Source organism: Mya arenaria, chromosome 13, assembly GCF_026914265.1.
Source record: "Mya arenaria isolate MELC-2E11 chromosome 13, ASM2691426v1".
NCBI lineage: Eukaryota > Metazoa > Mollusca > Bivalvia > Myida > Myidae > Mya > Mya arenaria.
Genome location: NC_069134.1, coordinates 59,674,224 through 59,693,738, shown reverse-complemented (window position 1 = coordinate 59,693,738; position 19,515 = coordinate 59,674,224). Strand labels below are relative to the sequence as shown.

The following is a 19,515-nucleotide window of genomic DNA, read 5'->3' as shown; positions in this document are numbered from 1 at the left end:
GAGACCCGAAATTAAAATTTATTAAATCCAGTTAAATCAAAATACTTCTATATGTTATTTCCAATTTAGTTCAACTAAAAACAAAAGGTTAATGAACATAAAGACTTCAAAAAATATAATATTAACTGATTCATAAGAGAATGATTTTCTATTTCATAATATGTTTTTGCAAGCAGTTGAGAAATAGACGTATACAAAATTCAAGTTTTACAATCATTTTATTTCTTTGTATTAAACTGATACAAGGAAATTAATATACTCTGCATAAAACTATGTTTACTATGCCAATAATATATATATAATCGCATGGATTGTGTACAAATTGAGGGTGTTAACTCTATGATTCTACGAGGATACAGCTTACTAAAGATTGAATTACCCACACTAACTACACATCATTCAAAGAAAACGTTGTACAATCAAAACAAACAATTTTCTATACTTGATATTACTTTAAACAACATTAACACCAACTTAAAAAATTAAAATGGACAGAAACCTTAGCAAGCGCGAATGAACATTTGGAATGAAAACGGATATATAGTATATACATATACGAACCAACAATTGAAAGCACTTTACGTAGTTTTTATAACAAATTTCTTTTGGGAATAATACCAACAAATACATTACTTTTTAAGTTCAAACTTGTCGATTTTTAGATTATGTACATTTTGCCATCCATAGAACATTTATATTGGGTGTGCTTTGAAACACAACAGTTGTGGAACAAATTAAATAATTTTATAGATTCAACAACAATTAACATCGTAATCAATAAACGTGAGGCTTTATTGGGAATAGTATTTAAAATATTTGCAACCTCCGTATTGTTTTAATGAATTTTAATATAAACTCAACCCAGTGTTATAACAGGCATCTCTCCTGAAACGCATAAATGATGTACTAGTATCTAAATTGACATAAAAGAGCAAATAGCGTTAAAATGATAAGTACGAAGCCCACAACAAAAATAGAAACTACTGAAATTAACGTAACAATTATTAAAAGACACTAATAGTCATAACATTTTTTTTAAGTGTATATAATATTTTTAAAATTCTATAACAAAAACATGTGTGCGCTTAACCATATTGATAAAAATGCATAGAAATGTTATATTATTTCAAGATAACATGTATGTGTTTATTTGTACTCTATGCGAAAATTAAATGAGAAAAAATCCTCTATCCCCTACCGCATACAGAAAGCTCTGTAAGGTCTTATTTTTCCCAGATCATATGCGTAGTACATGTAGTGGTATTAAATGACATTGTGGTTGTTGTTGTTGTTGTTGTTGTGAATTGTGTTGGTATGGACAGATGTACTGGAAAAGTATTTCCAACGCTTTCAACGGCTAAATTTAGTGCAAGCAGTGAATACCGCAGTGCCAGCAGAGCTTTGGTTTAAAGATTTTTCTGTTCCGAGCTTGCCTGATATGGTCGAGCATTAACGATACAGTAGTGTAACAATTAACACTCGGGGACACAATCCAACTATAAAAAAAGAGAAAATTTTAGTTTTAAGAATTATTGTTGTTGTTGTTGTTGTTGAAAGAATATTCATGTTCGGAACCGAGAAAAAGATAGTATTATAACAATATATTTAAAATATGTTATTTTCAACTAGCACCTTAACCTCAGTTAAGCCGTGTAGTGATAATGGCCCTTCAATATGCGCCCCGAAAACTTTCTCGAACCAGCCCCCTATATACTACTACTACTGCTGCTGTTGCTGATGCTGATATAACCGCCTCCGCCGCCACCAGCACCACCTGCTGCTGCTGATCCTCCTCATACTACTACTTATTATCATTGTTGTTGTTGATGTTGTTACCATTATTATTTTTTTTATTTTATTTTTATCAAAAAAACAATTATTACATTTTTATTATCATATTTATCAAACAGCAATGTCATCGATAAAATCTGTGAAGAATATGATTATCTTGTTTACCACCATTTTGGTCAATCATATATGTCACAGTTTAAAACTGTGACGAATAGGATCCTATTTTTCCCAGACATGTAAAGAATATGATCTGGGAATAATGCACTAGTCAATTGTAACCACGCTCCCCCCAGGTCAAGGGGTATACCGGGGATAGCCGGGGAAATGGGCCGTGTTTTTACCTTTCAAGTGGCCCCGCAGTGTCTGGTGAATGCGGTGGTTTTATCTTCGAGCCAAAAAATGCGGGGAATGGGTCTTACCTAGGTTCCCTGGGGTGCGGGGCCATTTAGCGGCGATTTTACCAGCAGTTTGTCCCGGAAGTGCGGGGATTTTACCCGGGCTTGGCTGGATCGAAAATCAAAGTCCTCGCTATTCCTGGGGGCCGTGGTTACAATTGAGTAGTGCATAATAAGGTCCTACAAAGCTCCTTCTTTTTCTACTCAAAATCCCGTGTAAAAATGATTCGGCAAATTGCGTACCGAATAACCTTAATAGTTTCATTGTACCACTCTATTGAGTCCAGAGTACTACTAAAAAAACCACGAGAAACCTCTACCCAAAGTGGGAGATTCAGAGAATTTCAGTGTAAATATGATATTGCCTAACCTTAAATGTACTTCAGGAATTAGACTTCTAAGTGTTAAAACTAGTTATGATAGTAATTACAGTGTGTTTTTTTATGTATTTCTATTTCTCTATTTTAACTGAAATTAGAAGTGAAATGACCTCTTTTACTATATTTAATGCCACACAAACTGGTTAATGAGGGTTCACCATTCACCTGTGTTTGTCTTACTGTGAAATCATTGATATTCGTTGGCATGAAATTTCGTGGTTTGCCGAAAAAATACAATTTCGTGGGTACTTGAATTCGTGGTTTTTCATTTCTGAAAAAAAAATAATGGAATATGCCATCGTCCTAGATCGTCTGCAGAATCTCCACGCGCTGGCCCGTGATTTCCGTTTTCAAGCTCACACTCGCTAAAGTGGTACGAGATGCCAATTAGTGCATATACCAATGTCAATTATTGATTTAATTGGGAATTAAGGTCATAAAAGAATATGTACCCTGATCATAAATAAAGATAGGGGAAGCCATTGAATACCAATTAAGAATTTTGCAAACTGTGGAAACATCGAAAAGGTGCGTATATTTGAGTAAACAAGGTCATTTCAATATTTATTCACACGTTTTTGTTTAATAAAATATTGAGCGCGTTGTTTTGTACTTTGTCACGTTGGGGGCTCAGTATCCTCCAAAGTAATCGATTAATTATTTCATTAAATAACAACATCGAGTACCGACACTCATCACGCACATCTTGTAAATCTGGAGATTTTCATTAACAGCACACGTCTAAACACGTGCTTGTATATGTATATGTTTGTACATACTGATTGCTTTGGGCCGGTGGTCTTTATCAAATAAATTATTTGAATTGCATTGAATAGAGGTGTGCCGAAAATAAAATGATTTATTTTTCGCAATGAAAGTATTGTTAAAGAAGTTTTAGAGTATATGAATATATATGACAATAGTACAGAAATAACATCATGATGAGGTATGTTTCATTGTTTGTTTTTCCTTTATGATTTAAAATGATATTTTATTTATAAATGTGGATGAGATCTCGGCGAATGGGTAGCGTTAATTTAACACCGGTTTAACATGAAGGTCGGCAAGAGAAAGGTGTGCAGTGTCACGGCTATTTAACGAACTTGCCGGAGATGGACTAAAGGTTACGATTCTGTGGTGGCCGTGTCAGTGCTGACATTTTGTCAGTTTAAATCTATGTTTATTTTAAATCTTTGTTTATGTATGTCTATGTTAATATTTGTTTATGTATGTACGAAAATACGCGCGACCTCAGCTCATATACGCACCTCATACACAATGCACATGTGTGTTCAAATCCCCTTAATACGTGACAAAAACGGCAAGGTATGCACACATGTAACAACAAAGGCAAATAAGCTTCTTTAAGTAAGTAACTGCACATTCTTCACAGGCTATTCTTATAAACAGTTGAAATGTAATATCAATATTTTTTATGTGAGTATAAATGTTCGTTAATGTTTAAGAGCTCTGTAAGCACTCTAGATGTCATTCATCGCAAGTAGCGCGGCATTTTTGGTACACTGGTGGAATTAAAAGTCCTCATCTGGCTTTATCTCTTCAGATTTAAAGTCACACGTAGGAATGTGTCGGGGTCAAGCCCTAATACAACCATTTAAGGGCGTGGGCTAAATTTATAAGCTCAGCACCACCAACAACAAGCACAACAACAACAACAACGACAACGACAACAACAACGACAACAGCAACAATAACAACAACATCAACAACGTAAATGTTTAAAAAATGTTAATGCTATCTCAACGTTGTGTTTGATCATATCATCCTATTTCCCCCGCACCAAACACTTTAAAACGGTGAAGTTTCGCATAACAGGGATATAAAAACATATCTCTTCAATTTGTTAAAGTTTATATAGTGAAAGTTACTTGTTCTTTTACAGTGTACTGCTAGAATACAATCGTTTCTTTCTGTGACTGAAGTGTCATTTTCATGTTATATGCATGCATGTTAGAATACCCTATGACTATTAAACAGATGCCCCATCATAGTATTGTTTGTTTAAGATATATATTGCATTCCATGGACTGCAAACACCGAAAAAAGGACCTATCAGGAATACTATTAAATACGTCAAGCCTACAAAATATATTGTTAACGTCACGTCATTCCAAAAATAACACCGTTAAGGTGGAACGCGACTATGAATATTTTTTCGAGTTACTGTCTGAAAATTGAAATACGAATAGAAGAGCATATGCCCGATTAGGAACTGTTTTTACATTTTCATTATTCGGAACAGTTTTGAAACTATGACTCCTCAAAATATACCACTGACGTCAATTTTGAGACGTCTCTCATATGTTTGCGTTCTGCAGCCTGACGTTTCATTTGGAAAGATCACAACGATGTACCCATTTCATGTAACCGATGTAACCGGTTGTAACCAATGTAACCGCGTAACCCAATATTTGAGATAGAAAAAAAAAACTTTTTCAAACTTTTCAAAAACTGTGCTGTAACTCATTGTAACTAATGTAACTGCATAACTCTGATCATATGTCGACCTGAAAACTCGATTTTTTTGTGGTTGAACTTTGACTTTGTTTTCATTGTATATAATATGTTCTATTTATTTGCCTGTAACCCATGTAACTATAACGTGAGAAGGGTTACAAAATTCGAAGCTCTCATTTTATGGGCCGAGTTTTGGCGCTAATTGCGTGCACTAGACTGTCGCAACATATACCAACGACAATCCCGGAGTCTAAATCATCGCAACGGGAAGGAGCAGCACGGATCAACGACGGACGCACAGACACACATATACCGTTTTCGTCTTTTCTACACCATGTGGCCGTTCAAACAGATACGCAAGGAAAGTGAAGCAAGAAAATGTTGTGATTGAAGAACAAAATGAACATCTTAATTATACTGTTAATGTTTATCTCGCGAGCTTAAAACGATAAAGAAATTGCTCTCAAGAAATGAGAAAAAAACATGAACGCTTAAAGACGCATTTCCGTAAAAGCAATCTTGATTTTTTGAATCGACAAATATTTTAGGGAATCAATCAATAAAACTATTAAACAAGTTCGAACATATCGGAAACACCAGTTTGAGTTTCAAAACGTGTGCAGGATCACTACCAATACCAACGGGCCGGTGATTGTAAAGTTCGTGTAGTTTAACTAGAGATATTAAGGGTTAAAAACTTGCCGTTATAACACTCACCTTTTTACAAGGCTGTATAAAAATGGCAAGAAAGCATATTTTAAATATGATTGATCAATAATACGAATATGATTTGAAGAAAGAAAGTCAATCTTTGTAGAAAATTAGGAAGAAAATGTTGTTTAAAATAAATGTACTTATAGCGTAATTACCAATACATCACTAGATATACATCGCTTATAATATATTATAACTCTTGTTTATTTATAAAACAAATATCAAGCTATGACTAAATATGTTTCAATAAAACCTTTCAAATTCAAGTAGAGTGTTTTGTTTTCGATGGCTTTGTGCGCTGTAACCAATTTAAAGACTGTTGCAATAGGAGTAGATCAGGAGGTAAATGATTGGGTTGCTAGTGATGTTACACGATCATCCGAAACTTTTAAGGATTGTGTTAAACTGCATACCTCTGATAAAAAGTATCAAATCTCCTTAACGAAGTTATTGATTTTCACGTATGTTTCACTTGAACGATCACATTTATATGAGACTGTAGACGTAAATGACATTGAACTTTTAAATGACATATTGACGTCAATTCTGGCTGACTTTCGTACGGCACACCATTTTGTATCACTATTTTTACTTTATTTTTGGTGAATGAGACTACCCATCAGATATATATTATATGCCCAGAGTAGGCAGGAATGGCATCGTGAATAATGTTGGTGTGGTGCTGACAGTGCTTTTCTGCACACATGACGTCCATGCAACATGATGGCTAGACACATTAGGATGCAAATGTTGATATAACATGTACATCGAATAACGGAATGTGTGTTGTTGATTACAAGTAAGTGTCCCACCTATATTTCTATCTTTCGGATCGATTTCCAGTATTGTGCTGTATTCAATATAAAACGTTCGAAGAAATGCTTATACAAAACATTTTTAAAATGCTCTTATTTATACGTATGGAACGAGTCCATCAAACATTTTAACACAATTCACCGACCATAATGCATGGAAAATGAGGTATATGTAAAAAAAAAACACATGTTATGGCGTCAGACACATGATTAAATTTGGACTGTGATACCCAACATCCGTATCGAAGATACATATGTACTTATAATTAAGATTCAAAGTCAAATTCATTATAAATATTAATTTTTAGTCTTTACAAATGAGCCCTATGACGTGCACTAATATACGCGTGGAAGGGTTTTGGACATTAATTTAACTTTTTCAGTAAGAATAAAGAGTCATAAGCTCTCAATTTAATGACCATGTGTTTCATGCAAGTCGTTTACTGGAATAGAAAACTATAGCATTCCGGTAACGCGATAAAGCTGTTAACTAAAGTATGTTATCAAAATAACGTTTTTAAACCGTGTGTTAAATGATCAGGTTTTTATTGAAATTATTTTCAATTTCATAAAGCTTAAGACTGTTTAATATTCTAATTCTTATTTTGAGTGCTTTGAAACATATGCTATCGATTTTCATCGACGAGACGTTTTCAAATATTGGTTATCTGTAGCCTATGCTGCACATTAATTGACTGAATATTAAAGTTAAATCCTAGGGTATTTCCAGTTTTCTAGCATGGGGTCACAAATTTTGTGGTACTAAATGTGTTCTTTGTAATTTCCTGTCTAGACTTGTCAAACAGTAACTATAATTAATACAAACTAAAATTTCATAATTATACAGAAAGCCATTTACGATAGTGTAACGTAAACTTTATTAAACAGGTAACTTAAATATTGTTAAAATGTAGTTTCGTTTCAGCAAACCGAAAGTAGTGTATTTTCATTTGTAAATATTTAATGATATACAGTCGTATGTTTACCGTCGTAAAAGAAAGAATGTAACCTATTTAAATGAAACTATTTTGTTAACAATGACAGACGTTTGATATAAAAACATGTGACAGCACTGTCCACAGTATTGTTTTTGCTTCTAGATATACATGTACTTATTGCTTTTTAAATATACAACTGATATAAACTTTACCTATGGAAGCATATATAATGCATTATTGTGGTATACATTAAATTTCTTTTCCAGTTTGTAAAATCGATTTGTTTTGGGTTTGTTTTTTAGAAGGGGGGGGGTGTTTATGGGTTGTTTATGGGGGAAAGGAGTGGCTGGGAGGGGCATGGGGGTGAGAGGGATAATGGATAAGCAGTCTAGATGATGCAATTCCCGCGGGGAAATTTATTGTTATTAAATTTGTTCAAAATATCGATCGGGTATTTTGCAAATAGAATCCAATACATGCATTATACCCAACTCATTATGATAACATCGGTATGCCCTTACCCATACATCTATACTATAATTTAATTATGCCCCCCCCCCCCTTCGAAGAAGAGGGGTATATTGCTTTGCACTTGTCGGTATGTCGGTCGGTCGGTCGGTCGGTATGTCGGTCGGTTGGTCGGTCGGTGGGTAGACCAAAGCTTGTCCGAGTGATAACTCAAATATTCCTGGACGTATGGTCATCAAACTTGACATGAAGGTTGGGCCTGACCAGAAGATGACCCCTATTGATTTAAGGGCTCATCGGATCAAAGGTCAAGATCACAGTGACCTTTAATGGTAAAAATATATTTAAGCTTGTCCGAGTGATAACTCAACAATGCCTAGACCTACGGTCATCAAATTTGATATGGAAGTTAGGCTTGACCAGTAGATGACCCTTTAATGATTTAAGAAGTCATCGGGTCAAAGGTCAAGGTCACAGTGATCTAAATTCGAAAATGTTCTTTGAGTGATCATTCGATATTGCCTGCACCAAATTTCCCTCAAACTCGACTTGGGTTTCTTCAGACCTGTTTATGACCCCTTATGATTATAGGGGTCATCAGGTCAAAGGTCAAGGTCACAGTGACCCTGAACGAAAAAAGCTCATCTGTGTGATAACTTGACAATGCCTGCACCCATGGCCCTTAAACTTGACATTTAGGTTTTTGGTGACCAGCTGAAGAACAGATGGATTTTCAGGTCATAGAGTCAAAGGTCATGGTCATACCTCACCTCTATCCTCACACTTTGATTGGTCATAAACCTAAAATTGCCTCGACGGCATCCAATGCCATTGACAAAATCAGCTGTCATTTCACTCCATGCATATTTCATTGAATTGTCCATTTAATCCTGACAACATGGCGCTCATGGGGTCATAATTTTTGTTATTTTAAGCATGTTCATATTAAATTGATGTTTCATTTATTTGTATTTTTTTTTTTTTTTTCAGACTGGGTTTACGTGAAATCCTTCAGAATATGGTTCACGTTTTACGAGCCATACTTTTTGTAAGTTCATACACATTTACTTTAATATACAAGAGCAATACAAATGCGTTTAATTATATTTACTGGTACCTCTGTAAAACAATAATAGTAATACCGAAAAGACTATAGGGACAAGCCCAAAAGTCAAACATAAAACAAGGTTTTTGTCCCTGAAGGGTTTTTTTATTATTAAAGATAACTCTGACAACACATACGCCATACATACACAAATTAACAATAAGTTTAATATTATGTCAGTAGGTAACATTTAATGCTATTTTTTTATTTTAGCTCTATATTGTAAGAATTGAAGGAGAATTCAATTATCGATTCGTGGAAGAGCGGTGTATACTGCCATGTACACGTCTTTACATGATCCCCAACATGACGTTACATTGTGATGGCGACAGAAGCACGTGCGCTTGGCAGTGTGCGGCGCAGCGAATGGGCTGCGATGAGGGCCTGACCTACCATTGTGCACAGGACTTTCAAAATTATGAACTTAAACGCAACAAAATTGATTATATTGAGGCATGTGCGCCGGAGAGGTCTTGCAATGCAGGTAATGTGACACTTTTCAGATAATGTCTCACCTTTTAGACGATTTGAATCCGCGTGACTATGGAAAGGCCTTGTATTGAAATGTAATATTACTCCAAGGTTTTATATAAAGTTAAAAAATACTGACTTGAAAAGAAAACACATATATGCATTTCCTCTAGAAAACAATTATATTTGTATTGAATAGCAATTTAAACACGTGTATAATGCAAACAGTGTTGAATTGCGGTCAGTCAATTGCTTCAATCCTGTTTTCTTGAAATCACGTGAACTATGTGCATGTCCCCTTATATTTACTTACGTAACATATTGTAGAAGGCTTGCCCTATACATGTATGTTCTGTAAATGCTATATACCAATTCTATCAAACTTCAACTTATTAAAAAGTGCAAATAAATGTATAACTCATACAAGTTCACTTAAGTTTTATACTTTTTTTATATATATATATAATTACTAAGTCGTACTATAATTTGACTTTCGTTATTTTTTCAGTTAAAAGATTGTAAAAGATTTATTACATTATCAAACGTGGTTTTGCTAAAAACAATTCAGACCGCCTGTCGAAAATCGTGGCGCTTTTATACTCGCACAGCAACCGTAGGTGGGCGGAATCCTACTGCCATGTTAAATGATGGCAATGCCACCCAAAACGTTGGCGGTGCAATTCAAAATGATGACAGTGCCAACCAATTGAGTGGAAGTCATGTGACCGCCAATAAAAAACTAAGAAATTTATTGCAGCCATCATGCCAAAGTACGCTACTAATGCAAAGAAAGGTCAGAACATAGCTTGAAGTTTTAGAATGTAACATATGCAATTCAAATGGATGAGTCACCGTAAAAATAACTGCTTTTGACATTAAAACAGCGGATGTTGCGCGGAATAACACAATCGCTGACATTGTGCGAGTATGGAAAACTTACGGTCAATACATACAAGAAATATGGGTATAACTAAGGACAGGCGAGGAAGAAATCAAATGTCCTTTAACACCTACACATCAAAGGAAGCTATAATCTTAAAGCATGTTTAAGATAAATAATGGTTCAATATATGTTCGTAATACACGGATGGGGTAAAGGTTATCTTAATTGCGCTGTTGACAAATACAAATCGGCAGACAGTTTATGATATTTTTAGAAGTAATATAGAATAGAATTGACTCACTTTTCAATATTAATAATTTAAGGTAAGCACTAATGTTTATAACAATTTTAGGGTTAGGTCCCCAACAATTACAACCAAATGTCTTCCCAAAAATCCACTTATTAAATAGCCTACAGCCCTAACGTCATAACAATTTCAGGGGAAGAGCCATATGTGACGTTTTCCTCTGACGACGTGATACGGTCACATAGAAACGCTAAAATCAACTGCGTTCCGTGCGCGGACCCAAATTTTTACAACAACCAAGCAGGAAAGTCTTCTGCCTCATACAGTCGATGCTACCAACATAAGTTCAACAAATGTATCCCCGAAGACCATAAAATCAACTGCGGTGACATTTCCTGGCGAGACCGAAAGGAGACCGACGGATATTGCCGATGTGACGCAAGGAACGGTTACGCGCCAGAAAACGAGAACGTGAAAACGAGATGTTTCTACAGTGTTGAGTATTGTGCGCATAAGACGTGTCCACATCCAGCCCAGGAGCTGCTTTTAAGTAAGTATTATATTATGTTTTATATCTTTATATTAACCATTTGCTCAACTTCCTAATTGTGGATTATATTTATAGTAATTGGTGTATGCGGGTTTTCGGGGGGGGGGGGGGGGAAGCCGAAAAATCCGCCACGCGATAAAAGAACGAAATCCGTCAAACTGAAGACGAAAAGGAGCCAAAATGAAGGGAACACACGAAATACGAGTGTTTTTCGCTAGTGGATTGTCGCGTTTAATTAGGTAAACGGGACAAAGCGCTACTTTGTTTTAGCCTTTTCACCTTCCGATAGGCATACACAGAAAATGTTTCCTTCATTATGGATTTAACTATTTTAACATAATTTTGGATTTGCAATCGTTTGCATATGCTAACCGATAAAAACGAAGTTTTCTCTCTCTCGATTTGGCGTTTTTTCGCCTTCAGTTTGAGGTTTTTGCAAGGCTAGGCGAAAACCCGCCATCAGCGGAGCTTTCATTTTTCTCCACAAAAACCTGTTACACATAACGGAAAGAACTAGGAACCAATCAAATCATTAACCATTGAAATAATAGCTATATACCCCTATTCATACCAATGTGTGACAAGTTATTTTATACATCAATTCCAAAGGCAGAATGTGTAATAAATGTGTCCGTTTCGAAACATATTTCACCATTTAATAAGACAAACACCACTAATGTAAGACACACAGAAAGACAGACAATTTTTTTTGTTCAGACTCATACAATAGTACATCGTTTAAATGTATGAATGCAAATATTATTTTTCATGTGTCTAAACATATCATTAATAATATTAATAAACAGAAAATAACATGTACTGAAGCAATAGACTACAGATAAATGAAATCATTGTTAAAATATTATGAACAAAATAAATAAGAAACTTATATATTACTTTTCTAGATTTAATTGTATTATTAATTATTGAATTGCGTATAACAAATGCTTCTTTTATGTATTTACAAATATTCATTAGTTTGTTCTTATCACATGAAGTCGGTTATTTATGAAACGTAAATACAAATGGGTTAGCAGAGAATTGAAGGGTTTAGTTTAGGGTTTTGCTGTTCAAAATATCACTTCGACAAAGAACATAGAAGTTAAAAATATCCGCCTAGTCTCAGCGTCAGGATTATACTATATCAATACTGCTGTAAGAGGCTCATTTGGCCATAGTTTAACTCGTATTAATATGATTGTTTGCAAAATTTGGGATTCTGCTGGATAAAAGTCCAGATTGGTTTTAAAAAATATTTATTTTGGTGTATTGCACATTAATTCATTTTTTGCTATTAGTTTTCTAACCGATAATTACACACTTGTTTGATTGGTTTTACAATTAACAAGATTGATTTGAATTGGATGTGCTTGTTGATTAACATTTGCGGTATTACTTTTCTTTTTGTACTTGAAAATTCGAGTTGAAATACCATCTATTCTTTTTTAAATTTACGCAGTTGATACGTTTTACAGGTTTTGTAACGCCTGGCGACAAGGGCGGCCAGTCTGAAATGGTGTAACAGGCAACATGTCATGTTTATGAAAGAAAATTTTGAATTTGAATATGTAATAATTAATTATAAACTTTAATATCTTTTGCTATGAAAGGACCAAGTGTTGTTGTTTTTCCTTTAATATTCTTTATCGTGTTTAACCGTATATTTTACTTTCCACAGATTACACATGTGGCGACCGGTGTCCTTCTGGAATGCACCGGACGGAGATATCAGATGAATGTGTTCCTAATAAACTCGATCAAACCACGTAAGACCTTTAAAGACCCCATTATACGTTAACCGTTTGTTCAATTATTAGCATATCGTACCTGGTGCACTAGCGATACATTTATGCTCATTGAAACGCGAGAGATAGAAAAGCTGTACTTCTTGAATATGATTTTATTCAAATTGCATCTGCATACAATTTTTCGACACCGCATATAAAATTCTCAAATTAAAGACATCAATATAGTCCGTAAATTCTTTTTTTAGGAAATATACACCTACGATATTGGTATCTCAAAGCAATGTTGGCATATCAACCACGACAGAAGCCATAGAAGGTCAGTATTACTAGCATTACATATTTTGGTTGATGTCATTATTTTGACATAATGTGAAAATGTAGTTTCTGGTTTATTTATCAAAAACAAGTGTTTTGACATAATATTAATACCTTTTTTTTCTATTTTAAACAGTATTAAGTTATTCATATATCAAACTAGTTCACTAGTGTAATCTGATTTGTTTTATATTTCAGTTATTTCTACTAAAAGAGTTGATGTAAAGGGTAACTCCGATGAATCATATAAAGACTTTCTTCTCTCATTAAGCATTATTGTGGGAGTTGTCGCCGTATGGTCATTATTATCAATTGTGAGGTTTAAACATAGACATAGAAGTGAGTATTCAAAAATACAACGCTAAGTTTATTAAAACGTCTTTTAATGTCTTTTACAGTCAATGGTAGTTAGAAAAAATCATAAAATGTATTTAGTAAATTAAACTTTTTTTAATTTTACGTTCAAACCAATCTAAATGCAGCAGATCGTATGTCTTGCTTTGTTCATATTGCCTAGAATAAAACCCACGATCGGTCTTTCTCACGCGCACACTCATTAGCGATACATGATTTAGAACAATAATATTATTTACAACCAGTTTTATATTTTCCATATTCTATAATAAATGTTCCTGGTATTTCAGTAAATAACTATAAACAACAAACACTACGCCAACTGATGAAAGGTAAACATTTTTTGTAAGAATAACACTTAATCGAACTAAACGGTTGAATATAGTAAAAGTAGTGTTAACATGACTGTATTAAATATAACTGTGTACCACTTACAATAAGTTTAAGCCAAGGAGTTATTTAAAAAAAACATTTTTATTTTTATTTACAGTGCATGGTAGTCGTATAAAAGGATATAAACCTGACAGTTATGTGCTAGCTGGAATAAGTTTATATAAGTGCCTAATGCAAGCAAGACTTGTAGAGCACTGCACATGTGATTACGGAACGGCAATCGCTTTTCCTTGAACTTTTTAATCAAACTGTGAAACTAATACTGATATACGGCACGGAAGTTGGGACATGGAAGCAATTCCGTTTAAGAAATATTTGAACTTTAGAGATATACTTAAAAACAGTTAAATGATTGTTTATTCTGTCTGTCTGTTTCAGCGGCAAACATAGTGTATGAAATCGGTAAAACTATCATGGCTGGAGATCCAGTGCAAGTGACAGGCGATAAATTAACTATCAAGACTGACTCGGTATGTGTTTTTATACATTACATGAATTAAGAGTTATAAATGTTAAAATGTTTTATTCAACTAATTTCTGCAAATGACTAGAACATATATCAAAACCATGACACATTTATCAAAAGTTTGGGCCACAGGAGTTACTAATATTTGTAAATGTATTACTTTTATCGGATTCCATGGATGCACGATACTGTGCATACACAACAAAGGGTGACATTTACAGGAGACAGAAATGTATGAAAAAATGATTTTTTGGATTAAGCCCGAATATCGCATAACGTTGTATATTTCAGAACATGGAGCCGATGGAGCCACCTATTTACCCAGGTAATAAAAACAAACGTTAAATAACCGAAAACTATTATGTAATCATATGCTACTAACCAAATGATTATTCAGCATTGTTCCGATATTGATGTTTCGAAATACTTGCACTGTTTAAGAGTTAAAATGTTGTTGTTTTTCAGTTGGCAGTTCTCAAGGAATCGAGATAACCTCGTGTGCGCAGGTACGTGTACGTTATCTAGTACGATTTGACTTCGAAATGCGGAATAAGGTCACATTTTTGTCCCAATATAATGAAGCAGGTCTATGTTTTACAAATTGTAAGCTTAAATTGTATCAAAATACTATCGACCAAAATACTGAATATTAAACAGGACACAACCAGTAGTGACATGTTAATTAAACATAAAAAATGATACATTTAGATTAAATGAATATAGCCAGCACAATAACAGGAATGTCCCTTCAGTGCACTCCATCGCATGATTAAACAAATAATTAACGCTGGTAGTATTTATATTTTCAACATTTTGTTTGTAAAAGGATGCAACAGAGGAAATACCACAAGAAATCGAGGAAACAAGTTTCAGCATTTCAGGCGACCAGACATTTCCGAGGAAAGATCGGGAAATCAAAGATCAGAGTGATTCCAAAAAACCTTTGCTGCTAGGTGCAGGATTTGTTTTAATATATCATCTAGCATTTTGTTTGAGATTTACAAACTTTTCATAAAACTGGGACAAAGTATGTATTAAGATCATGACATCGACACGGAGTGAATGTCATATAAAACTTTAATTTACCAGACATTTTTAGTTCTTGTTTATTTTATTTTTTAATGCTGTAGAACAAAACATTCAACAATTGTTTCACTCAGCTTAAATATCTACTTCATTTTATACGGCTCGTTGGTAATGCACCTTTTCTTTAAATCTAACAAACATGTGGTCCACGTCCTAAATTATGATACACACAGCAGAACTAACATAAACGAAAGATTTTTATGTCATTCCAGGACATGAGAAAAGTCCTCCTCTAGAAAAATTTGCCAACACAACTACCGTTATCATTGAGGTAATCTTATTGTGGGCTCGTATGAATTATGTGCTGCTATTTCAAAAAAAAGAATAAACATACATTAGTATACATGTATAGATGTTTGATCTTTGTCAAGAGACTAATTAAGAGTTTGATCACTTAACGCACTACTTTTAAAAATCCAATTGTCTTTATTCCATCACAGTCCAGAGACAAAAACGGTGATATGAACACCGCTTCCGGCCAAACCTCAAGAAGTATTGCTGAGCCAGATGAGAGTTGTGAATTATGCAACTGCGACTCACCAGGTTGGCTGTGTGACTATGTTTTGATAAAGGCTTTATGAACATTTCATTTTATTATGATGGGCAAACTTTACATTCCCTTATCATTTATATACATGTTTTGAGTTATATTGAAATCTTGCTTCATTTTGCCGATAATTTTAATGGAATATGATATAAGGTAAGTCAAAGGATGACCCTATACGCTACTGGTCAATAAACTTTCTTCCTGTCGTTTATGAACTGTTCGAAAAAGTCATCCACAAAAGCACTCACAAAAACGAGCAATTTTCAAAAACACAGCAGCACTCCGACCAACACCACTTGTCTATCACGTAGTATTTCAATCTTCAGAAACTGTTGTCTGTCGTTTGGAATTGCGGTCGTCAGTGTATGCTGCTCTTATGGGCACAGCTTACCAGTGCAATAATAGTGAAAATAATAGTTAAATAGTAAAATTGATTTTTAAATTGATAATAGCGTCAGTGATTGTGAATGGAGTTATGTCTGAAACCTATCAAGTGTTACAGAGTGTGCGCCAAGGGAGGGGGTACTCTTGACAGGGAGTTATCTTCTCTTTGTAAATGAATTAATTGACATCTGACAACCAAATTGAACCGTTAATGTTCTTTTCGTCCTGTATTGCGCTGAACTTCGGCATACCGTTTCACACTTATCGCATGTACGGCTGAAAAGACAATGTTCTTTTCCTCCTTTTCCGGCCGATTTAAGACTTCATTTGTATGTACTACTGAGATATAGTAATTAGCGACGATTCCTACTACAGACATTGTCAAAGAAATGCGTGTATATGATCGTTTTAATAACTTTAAGAAACTACATAGCAAGCGCTAAGTTCCCAAGTACCATGAATATTTCTGCATGCTGGTGAGATAAAGCCTTTCTGATTTTCTGTACTTAAATCGTAAGCCACTAATAACAGTTCCCCGTCTTGACGTCGCAAATCCCTCTTATACGTCAGTATAACACATGTTTTATTTCAGGTCATAATAATTGAGAAAATGTTACTCACAATATAAAATAACAATTTAACATGTGGTATTATATTTCAAAATTATGTTTTTGCATTTCAGGTAATGAAACAGAGCTTCAAACACCCATATCTGAAGAAATAATCGCAGCGAAAAAGCTTTCACGAGGGGTCAAACCTGTCTATCCCTCTGTTTCATTTACAATTGAAATTTATCTAAATGAAGACGGTACAACAGCAGAGGACATTGATGATGAAACAAATGGCCACGACACACTTAGTACAAAGAGTGAAGACGATGAAACAAATGAAAAAATGCACAAAAATAAAAAAGGTCAGGTGATAGTTCACGCAGGTACAGATGCTGACCAAGTGGACAAATTGTGCACAAGTTCATGTGGTCAAGAAGCACTTTTCACAAGTGGGGAAGATGAAAAAACGGACAAACTGCACACTGGTGCCAAATCTCAAGCGAGACCTTGTTCAATGCAGTAAATCAGTAAAGAAATTACATGAATCTAAAAGTGAAAAGCTTACTGAATTTGAGACAGGCAGTGGAAATTTAGAGGACATAATATATTTTTTATGAAACGGATCGTAAGCATGTGTTATTTTACTAAATGTCCATACGTTGTACATATTAGCACAAATGTTTTGTGGGTTTTTTTAATTATTTGGTGTATTGATTACTCCTGTACCAATTATATTTGTTCTCATTGTCGCTTGGAGTTCGGTGTTTGAAATATCAGTTTAATCAATTACATTATTCAAACTGTATTTGGACAAATAACAAATACACCTAACATATACCGATTGCATGGAGTATAAAGTAGTGTGTCTCTATTCAAATGGTTTAAAAATAAACGCACTAACTTCTTTCAAAATAGCTTCATTTTTTATGTTAAAGACTTCCACTAATTATTGGTATTTTAATTTATTCTTCTGAATATAGCCTTTTTAAACCCCTTTCCTTGTTGGATGCAAAGTTTTGATCGCTGATGACATAGACGGTCGTTTTGTACGCCTGCTCGTGGAAAAATAGTTCTCTAAGAGTATTTGGTATAGTTTATTTGTTTCACGTGTTTCATTTACTTTGGAATTAGCACTTGACAGATCTTCATTGCCAGGGTAGTGATCATATTACTGTAATTATTCAGGCTTTTCATATCTTATGCCAAATTGACCATGGCTACGCGCCTAGTTTATTATTCTTTCGATCACAGATTATTCTTTTTGGCAATTCTTTCTGTTGCTAACAATGTTGCAGACTTCACTTAAATGTACGTGTATGTAGGCAAAGGTGGTCATTAAAATTTATGATCCAAGTAAGTAACTACAATTCATGTACATGTGTAGTTGATAATTTAAATTGATATTTTCACTGCTTTTATCTCAATGATAAAATTCCATCTTTCATAACAAAGCATGAAATAAATAGTAATATATATACGGTCTGGACATACGTCATGCTCTAACGTTTCTATTTCTACACGAAGTTCACTCTATGGCTGACTAGAAGTCGGTGTAGTGCCATTGTTCCATAGCATCATCACAACAATAATGCTTGCACTGTTGAATGCCAAATATATGTTAGCTCAATGTGTGTTCCTGTTTTTCGCTTGAGCAATTGAACAAAGGTGTTGCGATTGTTTGGGGCAGGTGGTTAATGAAAAAAGCTCATGTTCGGCTCAAAAATGTTTGTAATACCATTTTTTATCAAAGCAGTGAACACAACTTATCAGTTTTAAAAATTTTATCAGTGTTCATTAGGTCATTTTTAACGCTTACTAAATTTAAAAAAAATACAGATCGAGTGACCGTAGAAGTAAAACACCTCTGGAAACCAAGCGTCTTCCGCAATCTGACTAGCTAACGTCTTTTCACACAATGCCGATCCCGAGCCCGAATCTTCTACTTCGCAGATCCGTTGTTTTATGGCATACAAATCCGCCGACCTGGGTCTAGAGAATGCATCCTAGTTTCATAGACAATATTAGTTCATATTGGTTATTGGTAGAGACCATTGATATGCAGGGTATGTAACGCGTTTCCAACCAACGGAAATACTAGCTGTTCACGACGTTTGCTTTCTTAACAATTACAATATCACATTGGCGAACGTTTTGGCATTCATTCGTTCTACAAGTGAGTGTGTGTTCCGAAAATCCTCCGGATAATCATAATAAATGGGGACATTCTGCCTCAAGTTCGTTCGTTTTGTTGATAAAACCAGAAACCTACTTTCTGTTTCGCCTCATGTTTAGCCATATCACTGTGTTATCTCATTTGAGAATGTTGAGTAATCGATTAATTGCGCTCATAAATTATCTGAAGTCATTCACACACGTAAGTCAATACCTTAAAGATTTCATGGTGAAATTGAAATACATTGGTAATGCTATTTTTAC

The 19,515-nt window shown here is 34.4% G+C and overlaps 1 protein-coding gene across 2 annotated transcripts; it reads left to right on the top strand.

The window, feature by feature from the left end:
- The first annotated feature begins 7,280 nt into the window (after window positions 1-7,280).
- On the top strand, window positions 7,281-18,488 carry LOC128213208 (uncharacterized). 2 transcript variants are annotated; one of them, XM_052918766.1, is made up of 15 exons: window positions 7,281-7,332; window positions 8,970-9,027; window positions 9,298-9,568; window positions 10,879-11,235; window positions 12,914-13,001; window positions 13,229-13,299; window positions 13,497-13,637; window positions 13,943-13,984; window positions 14,424-14,515; window positions 14,803-14,836; window positions 14,977-15,017; window positions 15,338-15,464; window positions 15,810-15,868; window positions 16,038-16,140; window positions 17,211-18,488. In XM_052918766.1, exons 2-15 carry the CDS (start codon window positions 8,998-9,000, stop codon window positions 17,600-17,602), a joined length of 1,848 nt encoding a protein of 615 aa, XP_052774726.1. In that variant the 5' UTR covers window positions 7,281-7,332; window positions 8,970-8,997; the 3' UTR covers window positions 17,603-18,488. The 2 variants fall into 2 exon arrangements, with proteins under 2 accessions (XP_052774726.1, XP_052774725.1); XM_052918765.1 differs by having other exon boundaries at window positions 7,307-7,461.
- Window positions 18,489-19,515: the final 1,027 nt, after the last annotated feature.